General features: G+C 36.1%; 1 protein-coding gene across 15 annotated transcripts in view; it reads left to right on the forward strand.

Moving 5' to 3' along the window:
- Window positions 1-15,236, forward strand: part of LOC127734058 (protein unc-13 homolog B-like) — a 166,763-nt gene that overhangs the window by 137,045 nt on the left and 14,482 nt on the right. For all 15 annotated transcript variants that reach the window (XR_007997393.1, XR_007997394.1, XM_052243657.1 and 12 more), the window contains 7 exons: window positions 1,988-2,073; window positions 2,505-2,631; window positions 3,139-3,235; window positions 3,470-3,613; window positions 5,065-5,142; window positions 6,070-6,147; window positions 14,850-15,100. Coding sequence is in view for 13 of the 15 variants with exons in the window: in XM_052243657.1 (XP_052099617.1) it covers window positions 1,988-2,073; window positions 2,505-2,631; window positions 3,139-3,235; window positions 3,470-3,613; window positions 5,065-5,142; window positions 6,070-6,147; window positions 14,850-15,100 (861 nt within the window). In the remaining 2 variants the exon portion in view is untranslated. The remainder of the gene's footprint in view (window positions 1-1,987; window positions 2,074-2,504; window positions 2,632-3,138; window positions 3,236-3,469; window positions 3,614-5,064; window positions 5,143-6,069; window positions 6,148-14,849; window positions 15,101-15,236) is intronic.

Consider the following 15,236-nt stretch of genomic DNA (forward strand, 5'->3'; position numbering starts at 1 on the left):
TAAATTAAAGATATTTGTATGCAGTTGTATTAGTATTGGCACATCTCATTACCATGGAGATTATTTGGCCCCGCCCCATCAGTTATGGTCTATTGACTTGAAATTTTTGCTTAGTTTTCATGTATTAGTTTGTGATTAGGTCAGTTAATGGGGAACCACTAGTGGTAAGTTAATGATAATTGGTATGCAGTTGTATAAACATTGGCATATCTCATTTCCATGGCGATTATTTGGCCCCTCAGTCATGGTCTATTGACTTTGAAACTTTTGCTTAGTTTTCATGTATTAGTTTGTGATTAGGTCGGTTTATGGGGAACCACTAGTGGTAGGTCAATGATATTTGGTATGCAGTTGTATTAGCATTGGTACATCTCATTACAATGGAGATTATCTGACCCCGTCCCCTCAGTTATGGTTTATTGAATTTGAAATTTTGCTTAGTTTACATGTATTAGTTTGTGTTTAGGTTTGTTTAAAGGGAACTACTTATGATAAGTCAATGGTATTTGGTATGCAGTTGTATTAGCATTGGCACATCTCATTTCCATGGAGATTGTTTAACCATGTACTTTCAGTCATGATTCATTGACTTTGAATATTTGCAAAACTTTACATGTAAAAGTGTTGCTATTTTAATTTCAACATTTGCATTATCGAAATAACCAAAAAACGAGACATATCTCTGTGATAACAGTTTATTAACTTAATTCATCAGTCCCTAAGTTGAACAACTTGTACAGTATTCCTTGCTTTTTTCCTGGCTTTAAGTAAATGATGCACTTTGTTTATATAAATTCTGAAATTGCAGTAAAACAAAGGGTTGCAATTATCTAAGGCAAAAAGTAGATCTAAGATAGTTGAAAAAAGTGAGATTTAGGTGTGGTTTTTCCACGGGCATTAAAAATGAAGTTAGTGATTAGGTCAGTTTAAAAGTTACCAATAGTGGTAGTTAAATGATATTTGGTATGCAGTTGGATAAGTATTGACACATCTCATCTCATTGAAATTGAAATTATTTGGCCCCTCCCCTCAGTAATAGTTAATGGATTTCCAAACTTTTGCTTAGTTTAAATGTAATAATTTGTGTTTATGTCAGTTGAAAGGGAACCACTTTTGACAAGTGAATGGCATTTGGTGTACAGTTGTATTGGTATTTACTGTTTCCAGGGAGGTTATTTTGACCTGCACCTTAAGTCATGGTTCGTTGACTTCAAACGCTCTGCATTGTTTACATGTTAAAGTATTGCCCTTTTAATTTCTCAACATTTGCATAAAACTATAAAGAAAAATATAAAGTTGAGACATATCTCAGTGTCAACAGTTTATTGAAGGTGTCTAAACTTCTCACCTTGGTGAAAATTATTCTAGAAATGTGTCCTTCAGAAATCAGTAACAATTGTTTTTTATTATCCAACAAAACACCAATCCTCTCCCTGTTTATTTCTTTTCCCTCAAACATTCTTTTTAGTTTTCAAATATTTTTTTTTTTAGTTTTTGGTTTAATAAATTGTGATTTTACTTCTTTTTATTGCATGTTTGTTTTATGTATTATATTGTTTGTTTATTTATCTTTTTGGTTATATATTGTGTTATTTACTTTTATTTTGAATCTTTTCTTTGGTAATATTTATTTTGCTCTGTTTGTAGCATTTTAAGTTTTGTTTCGTTTAGTTTTCCCTCATGAATATTATAATTACCCATACATGTATTTAGTTCTAACATTAACTTAACAATCCCTTTTAGTTAACATTTTTACAGTAGTATACTTTCCTACAATCCTATTTTTGTATGTGACATTTTATTCTCTTGTTACTGATATGATGCATTCCGGACATATTCAAGTAATGCATACTTTCTTATTTTTTCCAAAGATGTAAACAGTTATAGTCCACAACTTTTTCATTCTGTTTGGGATCCTGAAAGAATGAATTATTGAAACTACAAGAATTTAAATAACTAAATTATATGATAATTTGTGTTATTATAGATTTCCATCAGAACTAAATGTTGGACAAGTCAGTGCCTCTAACATGTGGACTTTATTTGCACAAGATGCATGCTATGCATTACAAGGTAAGTTATTATAGATAGAAAATTGTATGATACTTTGTAATTCCAACCAATTGGCAATTTTCCCAGCTTTCCCAGACATATTTTTCCTTATTTAAGATACTGTATGGTTTGTTTTACTTCCTAATCGAGCACCTGACAGAAATTATAGGTTTATTCCTATATAACGGCCCAAACTAAATTTAAATACTACCTATCAACTATATTCGTGATAGTGAATTTGTAAAAGGATTTGTATTTCTCATATCTAACAAATCCATTCTTTTACATGTATTTGAAAATGAATGGAAAGGCTTACATTGACAATTATGCTATGAATAACTAGAGGCTACATTTATGTATACACTAAATTTAAGAATAACATTGCCTTTCCCAAAACTATCATTGAAAATATGTAGGTTTGCAGTTATTTGTATTTTAATTTTGTATTTCAGTTCATGAAAAAGAAAGAACATGTAAAAGTTCAGAATACATGAATCTCCACTTCCAAGTTAAACAGTTGTATAATAAATATGTTAATGATGTGCCTCAGTTTAAAGGAGATATCCCTGAATATCCTAAGTGAGTATAGCTACCAGATTTTGTATTTCTATGACCACGTCCACTTCAATCCAAAGTCAATGGCAGGCGTTTATAACAGAACAGACCCTGCATATTCAAAAATGTTGTATGATACATGTTATTGATTGACCCTATTTTGAAGGATAAACCCATGATCAAACATCCCTGTACCGTTTTCCCATGACCACACCCTGTAAAAGCAGGTGTATGATAAATATGTCACTGATTTGCTTCTGTTTACTGTGGAAATCCCTGAATATCCTTCAGGTCTGATTATGAAATCCTGGATTATTCTCAGATGATCTGGTTAATTCACGGGTCAAACCCTCAAAATTCGGGTCAGTTAACAGGTATGCATCTTTCATAAATTGTATGCCTTGAAACATTCGAAATTTGAACCCTAACCCTAACCCTAACCCTGAATAAAAATATGTTACCATGACTATGAAATAAATGTTTGCCTATAGACATTATCTCTGTTAAGTGAAATAAATATTTCATTTTTAGGTGGTTTGTTCCATTTGTGCTACAGTGGTTAAATGAAAATGACGATGTCTCCATGGAATATTTACATGGTGCTTATGATAGAGACAAGAAAGATGATGTATGTATGCTCTCAATTTAACAGACAAGGTTTAGCATTTACGTTTGATAAGGAATAACTGTTATGTATTTTAAAACTTGCTAACGTCAATTTAAAGTTTACATTTTCAAATATCCACTTTTGAGGTCTGCTGAACACTAAATTGTTATTTATGTTAGATTCACTTTTTGTTTGTATATTTACTGATTTATTGTAACTATATTATTGAATGTTTTTTGGATATTTCTATTACAGTTCCAGAAGAGTGCAGAGCATGCATTATTTTCCTCGTCAGTTGTAGATGTATTCACACAGTTGAATCAGTGTTCAGATGTCATCAAAAAATTAGAATGTCCTGATCCAGATATTGTTAAAATTTACATGCAGAGATTTGCCAATGTAAGTAATTAGTCAAGATTGGAAATGGAAAAAAATGTTCAGTTGTCATTCTTTGTTTTTAAAGGCAAGTCACCTTTAGGCTATACTTCCCAACAACCAGTACTTTGTCTCTGTCCATTAGGTATTACATGCATTTCCATAAGTTTTCAGTCAACAAAATTTGTCATTTTAACCATGGAATATTTCATTGAAACTCAAAAACGAATGTTGAATTTAAAGGACATTTCTTTTCTTTTTACGCAACTTTTAATTTTTTCCTTAAAATGCATTCAATATTGGCTTTCAGACATTCTTTTAGAATAATCCAGTTTGACTTTTGATTGTTTTATTCAGTTAAAAAAACAAGCAATAAGTTATAAAAGTTATAATTCTGAAGTTATTGATAATGTATATTTTAAGGTTTTTCTTGTTGTATAATACTCCCAAGAGTGACAGAATTGATCAAATGAAAGACCAGCCATAGGGAGGTCTTTCTTTGGGCAATCCTGACACCTCAAGGTGTGTTATACAACAAGAAAAACCTTAAAATAAGCATTATCTGACTTATATACTGTTTAAAAATATCATTTTCTGCAAAGATTTGCATGATTATATTCTATTTTACTGACGCCTTGCTGCAGCTCATTTATAATGTGAAATAAAACTGACTAATTAATCTAGATATAAACTTTTTTAAAAATCACAGTCCAGTTACAATTAAATATGACTATTTGCACAAAGCATGGAACAAATGAATCGTTATGGTGTATGAAAAATACAAGTCACTATTTTAAGTAATTTATTGTTTTAACTTTATAAAAAGGGATGCTTTGTTGTTTTTTTCTTGTTCCATTTCATTTTCACCGTGGAAAAGCAGATTTTTTGCCAACAATTTTTAACAAACTATGCAGAATGATTGTTTTATTTCTTTTGTTTGGCAATACAATTTTATGTCCCCGCTGTAGGTGGCGGGAGCATTTAGTGTTACCCTTGACCGTCCGTCTTTCCGTCCATCCGTCCCATTTTTGCTGCAAAGCTTGAGCATGGGCATTCAAGTCCTCAGACACATTCTTCTTTTATTTCTTTCATAATTGAGAATCAGGATAAAATATTATAAGGTATTTCAGTCTAATATACAAAGGAAAGGATTGTTTCTGCCTGAAACCTATTAAAGATGGAAAATTGTAAGTAAAATCCCAATTGGCAACAACACATGATAATTACCAAATGTATTAAATGATTTAGTTATCTGCTGTTTGCATTTTGATCAGGGAAAATGATGACCTTACACAGGTCATTATTTCATGAAGCACATTTCATTGAAACTCTGTATCGTCTGGGTTGTTTCTTCAAAAGACTGACCTGTTGTTTGAAAGAAAATAACTTCATATAGGTATATACTGAATGAGAGATATCTCTAGACAGATTGTTTTGAATGGAATATAATAATTTTGATATGATATATTTTTCAGACTGTAAATAAAGTACTCCTAGCCTATGCAGACATCGTTAGTAGAGATTTTGACAAGTATACACACAGACAGAAAGAAGTAAGTTTGGATTTTAGACTATACTAGGATTAGGTCACTCTGACCTACATTTCTCCCTACAGTTACTTGGGTAGAGTTTAACATACAAGACTAGTTCTATTATACATACAATCTTATGGATGGGCTTGAGTTAAATGAAACATCTCAGTTTATTTCTCCAGTGCATTTTAACCCACAAACTTGTAAGGAGATACTTTAATATATCTTACTGTTTATCTAATGACCTACATTGAGATATTTCAATGGATCTGTCAGCTATAACATCCCACATTGAGATATTTTAATGGATCTGTCAGCTATAATATCCCACATTGAGATATTTCAATGGATCTGTCAGCTATAATATACCACATTGAGATATTTAAATGGATCTGTCAGCTATAATATACCACATTGAGATATTTAAATGGATCTGTCAGCTATGATATCCCACATTGAGATATTTCAATGGATATGTCAGCTATAATATACCACATTGAGATATTTAAATGGATCTGTCAGCTATAATATACCACATTGAGATATTTAAATGGATCTTATGGTTTATATTATGACCTACATTTAAGCCCTTTTACTTTATTCAACTGATTAATGATTATGTTGGTTGTAAAGGACATTTTTGGAACAAGGTGAACTTGATGATTGAGAAATTTTGTATAACCTGATATAACCTTTTATAAAACATTTTGAAACTGAAGGGTCAAAATTATTGTACATGATATTTTGAGTTTAGGTGTATATGAAAATAAGAAGATGTGGTATGATTGTCAATGAGATAACTCTTCACAAGAAACCAAATGACATAGAAATGTATAGGTGTAAAGTTTTATTAGATTCAGACAAATATTTATTTGCTGTATAATCAAGTGAAAATGATTGAATGTATAGTAAACAATTATTAAATATTGTATGTACAATTTATTTCAGGCTTGTACTTTAATGAACAATATTCAACAGTTGAGGGTACAGTTAGAAAAAGTGTTTGAATCTATGGGAGGAGAAAAGGTAAGAATTCTTTACTGATCATTTACCTGCTCAAACTCGTACTGATATATTTAAGTTTGAAAAGTTTTGATTATTTGGACATTGTTATCATTTTTGGAAAGTTTGCTATAGCTTGTTATAGCAAAAACTTTCCTAAGGCATTGGCCTCAAACCGGAAGTGACAGACTATCTTACTTTAGGATGTGTGTTCTACTCCTAGATAATGTAGTACTGGTGTTTGACAACTAATTCTAGGAAGATGCTCTAGAAATTTTGAGTTACTTCTATTTTGATAAGCTTACAGTTTGAATTAAAATGTACTGAATGTTCATCGATAATTCAAATAATTCAACTTCATTTTGAAAATGGCTATCACAAACACTACTTCGCGGATCTTCGCTGCGCGTAAAGTAAAATCAATACACATCTACACGAGACAGCAGTTTCTATGTTATGCTTTTATCGGTATTCCCCAGACATGCATGAGATCCATATCAACGGGAGAACTATAATCCCGGTTTTAGGGGTTTCCTCCCGTCCTCCGGTTGAAGAGAAAATAAATACTGTGTTTAAAATATTTCATGAATGAACATTTTTCAACGCTTACTACTATTTTTATAATGTTAATTAAAGACGTAAAAGCCCGAGTGTATTGAAAGTATCCCGGTATCTCATCTCGGCCCACAACAAACTCAGACTATAATAAACTCGGCCTATTACATAATCGACATCAGAAAATCGGACTATAACAAAATTCGTAATTATACTACTTGCTATTAAGTCTCCCAAACAAAGTTTGGAGACTTATTGTTTTGCTCAGTTCTTATCATTTTTCTTCTTGAGTGGTATTTTGAGGGGCCAACAGAAGGGAGGGATTTACTATAGAACCCTATGGGATTTATTTTTTAAAATTTTCAAATGACTATAACGTGAAAACAGTAAGTGATAGACACACACGGTTTTCAGTAATGATCACAGGATCATAAAACAAATCAAATGAAATATAGCGGGAGTCCCTCTGGATCAGTCCCTACCCCTTCTGTTTGATAACTAGTAAACGGTTGAGATCCCCACCCCTAAACCATATATATTATTTGTGACGAGTGAACCAACACCTTCTAACGGAAAAGCTGGTAGAGTAACCAAGATGGATACCGAAGTATGCTGCGGTTGTCTTAAAACCTCATGGAAATATAATATGTAGAGACAACAACATCTGGGTTACCGCAAGGTGATAGTTTTATTGAGTCGACATGTTTCGCCGCTAATGCGGCGTCATCAGGACAATATTACAGAGTTTACATGTTCATAAAGTGTATATAATGCGGTTGTATTAATTATGACGTACATGAATAAAAATGAAAGTGAAAATGTAAAAATAGTGTTCATAATGTAGCAAGAATAAAAGTTAAAAATAGAAATAAAAACAAATGTTTATCTTGACTGGTATGTTCCGTAGTCACTGTGAATGAGGTTTATATTGTTTGTACTATGGTATCCTGTAGTAAAACTGTAGTTCACATTGTATGGTTTTGATGATAAATCACGGTATTTTTCCAGTCCGACGTAATCTGAGTATTTCTTTAACAGGGCGGATGTTTCTTCTAAATCCTTCTCCTTCGTTGGCGGTGCGGTGAAGGGGGTGTCTTGTTCATCATCGTCTGATGATAGGTAGAGGTCGTGTACTAAAAAGCTGGAAGGGTGGGTGGTCTTCTTCTGTTGTTTTTCTGTCATTCTTCTCGTGGCTTCATCCCCAACGATTAAGTTGAATTTGGGGGTCCTGGTGCGGGCTTCTGGTGGTGGTGTCCATTTTTTAACTTTTTCTGCCATTTCGCGTGGGGTTTTCTGTTGTACGATTAAATCGTCTGCATATTCCATTTCATGTTTTAATTTGAGATGCCGTACAGCTATGTCCTTTCTTAGAAATTTTGATTGGCACCATCGGCAGCGGTATTCCGTTATAGTGGCTCCGTGATAAATGTTGTAGTGTCTTCGCATCGATTGTAATGTCTTGAATTTTTTGCTGCATTTTGTGCACAATATTGTGATGGGGTCTGTTGGTCTATTCCTCGGCGTAATTTTGGTATTTGCCATTTGGTTAGACCCTGAGATTTAATCCCCAGGGCGTCTGCGTGTTCATGTATTGGATGAATGCTTCTTCAGTCCTGAGACGTGTATTGATGTTAGCGACGGTTGTGCAGATACCGGCGACTGTTACGTCGTCGATACTGTGGTTTGCGGTTGCGAAGTGCTTCGAGACGGGTTTATACTGGTTATTGTTGCGGATGTCTTGTTTGTGGCCATAAAATCTTTCAATAAGGGTGTTTCCTGTTTGTCCGATGTACTGTTTTTCACATCTGCGGCATTGGATAATATAAATTACATTGGATGAGTTGCAGTTGATTGATTCTCTGATCTGATATTGAATTTTATTGGAGTGGCTGGTGATGTTGCGGGTGGTTAACATCAATCGGCAAATGTGGCAATTTCTTTTACAAGGGCCACTTCCGGGGTCCCTTGTACAGCGTTTTAAGTCACTTCTTACTAGTAGTTGGCGTAAATTGGGGGTTCTCCGAGGTGTGAGGATCATTTTGGCTTGGCTAATCCTGTAAGTTTCTGGAGATCGTTCTAGGATGTCTTTCCGTTGGTTTATGATTTGTTGGATATGCGGGTTGTGCGGGTTGTGGCAAGTGGTGAAGGTTATGGTTTTCTCCGATGTTTTTTCTTTAACAATGAGTAAATTTCGTCGATCCTTCTGTCTGGCGGTTTTTATAGCTTGGTTAAGGAGGTTAATAGGGTATCCCCTTTTTCGGAAATTATTTTTCATGATTTCAGCGTGTTGTTCAAAGTCTCTCAAGGTACTGCAAATTCGTCTGATGCGGATGGCTTGGCTGTATGGAATGCTTCGTTTTTGGCTTTGCGGGTGGCAAGAGTTGTAATGTAGGTATAGGTGTGCGTCTGTGGGTTTGGTATATAGACTGGTTCTGAGGTTGCCCTGGTTATCTTTTCTAATAATGGCAGAAAAAGTTAAAAAATGGACACCACCACCAGAAGCCCGCACCAGGACCCCCAAATTCAACTTAATCGTTGGGGATGAAGCCACGAGAAGAATGACAGAAAAACAACAGAAGAAGACCACCCACCCTTCCAGCTTTTTAGTACACGACCTCTACCTATCATCAGACGATGATGAACAAGACACCCCCTTCACCGCACCGCCAACGAAGTAGAAGGATTTAGAAGAAACATCCGCCCTGTTAAAGAAATACTCAGATTACGTCGGACTGGAAAAATACCGTGATTTATCATCAAAACCATACAATGTGAACTACAGTTTTACTACAGGATACCATAGTACAAACAATATAAACCTCATTCACAGTGACTACGGAACATACCAGTCAAGATAAACATTTGTTTTTATTTCTATTTTTAACTTTTATTCTTGCTACATTATGAACACTATTTTTACATTTTCACTTTCATTTTTATTCATGTACGTCATAATTAAAACAACCGCATTATATACACTTTATGAACATGTAAACTCTGTAATATTGTCCTGATGACGCCGCATTAGCGGCGAAACATGTCGACTCAATAAAACTATCACCTTGCGGTAACCCAGATGTTGTTGTCTCTACATATTATATTTCCATGAGGTTTTAAGACAACCGCAGCATACTTCGGTATCCATCTTGGTTACTCTACCAGCTTTTCCGTTAGAAGGTGTTGGTTCACTCGTCACAAATTATTTATTTTTCTGTGAACCCCTGCATCCGCACACGATCCACCTTAGCCGTCCTGCGTTGTAGTTACAACCGTTAGCCTCATGTCTACCGACCAGTTCCATTCTACCACCAACCTCACTGAAGAAACCGCCCATACCTCGAAGAAAAGGAAAACCCGCGACGAAGATATGGAGGATAATACAACCGCACCCGCAACCGCACCCGCTCCTACTACGATAACCATCCAAGAAAAAAACTTAGCCCACTTTAGAACCTTACGGAAATTGAACATTAAATTCATCCGCAGCCAGAACCACCTACAATACCTCACCAGATGTAAGGAAAAAGACACTGTACCGAAAACTTTACGGTGCAACATTAAACCGCAGGTCCCAGATACCAACCCCCGCTTTCTCATTAAATGGGAAGGAGCACAAATTAAATTTGGTCAAGATTTAGTTAACCTTTTAACGGAATATTGGGCTGAAAGATGCAATACAATCAAAGAACACATTATGGAAACGGAAACCAACCTCACTGAACTAACCTCAGAAGAAGAAATGGACCACATCCAACAACTTATGCAGAAAACAAGAGTCTCAGTAGATAACGATATGAAAACCCCTGTTAGAAAGTAGAAAAATGCCCCACAGAAACCGCAAGTTCATTAAACGGAATAGATACAAGAAACTACAGAACATAGCCAATATACCCCACAACGCCGTCGTTAACTTATCGAACCACAAACTCACAGAACCGCAACTTACCCTTCTAGCCAAAGGTCTCGGATTTAGTCCCATCCCAGCACCGCAACATAAGATCAGCCTAATTCGCGACACGCTACTATTCAACCGCACGATACGCCTTAAACATCATTTTCAAGGAGAAGAAAGATCCGCAACAACACCAGTTGACCCGTACAAACCTCCATCAGGTTGGGTACCAAAAGCCAGCCAAAATAAACAACTAGACACCTATTTAAATGTTATAACCGAGGAAATAGTTAACGATCTCAGCACACCAAAACGACGATACCACAACATCAGCCGAGAAGAAAGAACCGCCATTACAGAACTACGAGAAAACCCGAACATCATTATCAAACCCGCAGACAAAGGAGGAGCCGTAGTTATTTTAAACCTACACGAATATATACAAGAGGCCCACAGACAATTAGAAGACCGCGATACTTACACTATATTAAATGAAGATTTGAACCCAAAGATCACAAAAGAAATCACAAATTTTGTTAACTCTATACATAATAAAATTAGCACCAACTTAGCCAAATACATTATCCCAAAGAATTGGAGAACCCCAATCTTTTACCTACTTCCAAAGATACATAAACCAGGGAATCCCGGAAGACCCATAGTCTCTGCAGTAAACGCACCCACCGCAAATATGTCAGAAGTAGTAGACAATATTTTAAAACCGCTAGCACAGAACGTGAAATCATATCTGAAAGATACCACACAATTCCTGAATGAAATAAATAAAATAACCCCAATCCCACAAAATAGTATATTAGTGACCGCCGATGTGAAATCTTTGTATACGTCCATACCGCATAGAGAAGGAATACTTGCCACCAAAGAAAAGCTCGAGACCCGAGCGGAAAAGGAAATACCAACCTGGATCATTCTTCGATTTATTCATTTCATACTCACCAAAAATTGCTTTGAATTCAACAACGAGTTCTATCTACAGACCAACGGTACCAGTATGGGAACAAAAATGGCCCCAGAATACGCCATCATTTTTATGGACAACCTCGAACAGAAATTCCTAGAATCACAACCGCACAAGCCGCTAGTATGGTTACGTTATATTGACGATATATTCATGATTTGGCCACACTCTTGCGAGGCCCTTGATGCCTTCAAAATTAGCCTGAATTCGTACCATAAGACAATCAAATTCACCTTTGAAATCAGTGACACGGAAATTCATTTTCTAGACACCATTATTAGAAAAGATAACCAGGGCAACCTCAGAACCAGTCTATATACCAAACCCACAGACGCACACCTATACCTACATTACAACTCTTGCCACCCGCAAAGCCAAAAACGAAGCATTCCATACAGCCAAGCCATCCGCATCAGACGAATTTGCAGTACCTTGAGAGACTTTGAACAACACGCTGAAATCATGAAAAATAATTTCCGAAAAAGGGGATACCCTATTAACCTCCTTAACCAAGCTATAAAAACCGCCAGACAGAAGGATCGACGAAATTTACTCATTGTTAAAGAAAAAACATCGGAGAAAACCATAACCTTCACCACTTGCCACAACCCGCACAACCCGCATATCCAACAAATCATAAACCAACGGAAAGACATCCTAGAACGATCTCCAGAAACTTACAGGATTAGCCAAGCCAAAATGATCCTCACACCTCGGAGAACCCCCAATTTACGCCAACTACTAGTAAGAAGTGACTTAAAACGCTGTACAAGGGACCCCGGAAGTGGCCCTTGTAAAAGAAATTGCCACATTTGCCGATTGATGTTAACCACCCGCAACATCACCAGCCACTCCAATAAAATTCAATATCAGATCAGAGAATCAATCAACTGCAACTCATCCAATGTAATTTATATTATCCAATGCCGCAGATGTGAAAAACAGTACATCGGACAAACAGGAAACACCCTTATTGAAAGATTTTATGGCCACAAACAAGACATCCGCAACAATAACCAGTATAAACCCGTCTCGAAGCACTTCGCAACCGCAAACCACAGTATCGACGACGTAACAGTCGCCGGTATCTGCACAACCGTCGCTAACATCAATACACGTCTCAGGACTGAAGAAGCATTCATCCAATACATGAACACGCAGACGCCCTGGGGATTAAATCTCAGGGTCTAACCAAATGGCAAATACCAAAATTACGCCGAGGAATAGACCAACAGACCCCATCACAATATTGTGCACAAAATGCAGCAAAAAATTCAAGACATTACAATCGATGCGAAGACACTACAACATTTATCACGGAGCCACTATAACGGAATACCGCTGCCGATGGTGCCAATCAAAATTTCTAAGAAAGGACATAGCTGTACGGCATCTCAAATTAAAACATGAAATGGAATATGCAGACGATTTAATCGTACAACAGAAAACCCCACGCGAAATGGCAGAAAAAGTTAAAAAATGGACACCACCACCAGAAGCCCGCACCAGGACCCCCAAATTCAACTTAATCGTTGGGGATGAAGCCACGAGAAGAATGACAGAAAAACAACAGAAGAAGACCACCCACCCTTCCAGCTTTTTAGTACACGACCTCTACCTATCATCAGACGATGATGAACAAGACACCCCCTTCACCGCACCGCCAACGAAGGAGAAGGATTTAGAAGAAACATCCGCCCTGTTAAAGAAATACTCAGATTACGTCGGACTGGAAAAATACCGTGATTTATCATCAAAACCATACAATGTGAACTACAGTTTTACTACAGGATACCATAGTACAAACAATATAAACCTCATTCACAGTGACTACGGAACATACCAGTCAAGATAAACATTTGTTTTTATTTCTATTTTTAACTTTTATTCTTGCTACATTATGAACACTATTTTTACATTTTCACTTTCATTTTTATTCATGTACGTCATAATTAATACAACCGCATTATATACACTTTATGAACATGTAAACTCTGTAATATTGTCCTGATGACGCCGCATTAGCGGCGAAACATGTCGACTCAATAAAACTATCACCTTGCGGTAACCCAGATGTTGTTGTCTCTACATATCATATATATTATTGTATGGGACAATAAAACAAATCAAATGAAATATAGAGGAAGTCCACAGGGGGTCACCCCACCCCACTTCTTTTTGAAAACTTGTAAACATTTGAGATCCCCACCCCTAAACCATATATATTCTTGTATGGGACAATAAAACAAGTCAAATGAAATATAGGGGGAGTCCCTGGGTGTCACCCCCACCCCATCCTGTTTTGAGAACTTGTAAACGGTAAAGATCCCCACCCAGAAACCATATATATTCTTATACGGGACAATAAAACAATCAAATGAAATAAAAGGAGAGTCCCCTGGGGTCACTCCCACCCCCTTCCTGTTTAAGAACTTGTAAACAATTGAGATCACCACCCATAAACCATATATATTCTTGTATGGGACAATAAAACAAATCAAATGAAATATAGAGGAAGTCCACAAGGGTTACCCCACCCCCCTTCTTTTTGAAAACTTGTAAATGGTCGAGATCCCCACCCCTAAACCATATATATTCTTGTATGGGACAATAAAACATATCAAATGAAATATAGGGGGAGTCCCTGGGTGTCACCCCCACCCCATCCTGTTTTGAGAACTTTTAAACGGTCAAGATCCCCACCTCGAAACCATATATATTCTTGTATGGGACAATAAAACAAATCAAATGAAATTAAAGGCGAATCCCCTGGGGTCACTCCCACCCGCTTCCTGGGAATGACTAATTATGGGAGTTTTGTTTGGAAGACTTCGTAACAGCATCATGTTACAATTATTTCTTGTATTAAGTAATTTTTTTTTAAAGTCAGAAAAAAAGTTAAACACCCAATCTACACATTTACAACCTATTTGAAATATTACACATCTACCGTTGCAAACTTTCCACAGGTGCTATCCAGCACTTTGATTAATGGTGGACCCAGCAATGTCATGAAAATGGGGAACACCCATAATCTGCACTGAAAAAATTATGCTAACTTATAGGTTAATTGTTTTAAGTCCAGGTGTTAAGTTAGAGGGTATTACCTTAACCTCAAATACTGGATTGTGGTCCATTTGCTGAAACTTCAGTTACTTTCATACTCAAAAGAACAGCTTCATTAACAGTTTTGATTAGCAGGCTTTTGCATCTAGAATGCTGAAATTGAGCAGGAGTTCAAATAGTTTCCCAGTTATGGAGCAATTTAAAATAACGATTTTCTCTGTTTTCTGTTCACAGTTAGATGAATCAGCAGCACAGATTTTAAATGAACTTCAGCAGAAACTTAATACTGTGTTAGATAATTTAGCAACAACCTTCGCCAAAAGTTTGGAATCACAAATTCAACAGAGCATGCAGGAACTTGGTGCTTTATTGGCCAAAGTAAAGGGTGCTGGACAGGTCTCCCTTGCTCAACCCAGTCAGAGAAATAACATTCAACAAGAAAGTTACACGGTGCTACGACCCTTAATGGATGTTTTAGATAGCAGGTAGGTTTTACAGAGGAAAAGGGCTGTGTAATTCATACAGTCATTTAAATATTTAAAAATATCCCAGTCAGTTCTACAATCCTTAATGGATGGCATGTATTTGTGATGGATAGTGTTTTAAAAGTAGCTAGGTAAA

Source organism: Mytilus californianus, unplaced genomic scaffold, assembly GCF_021869535.1.
Source record: "Mytilus californianus isolate M0D057914Y unplaced genomic scaffold, xbMytCali1.0.p SCAF_3, whole genome shotgun sequence".
NCBI lineage: Eukaryota > Metazoa > Mollusca > Bivalvia > Mytilida > Mytilidae > Mytilus > Mytilus californianus.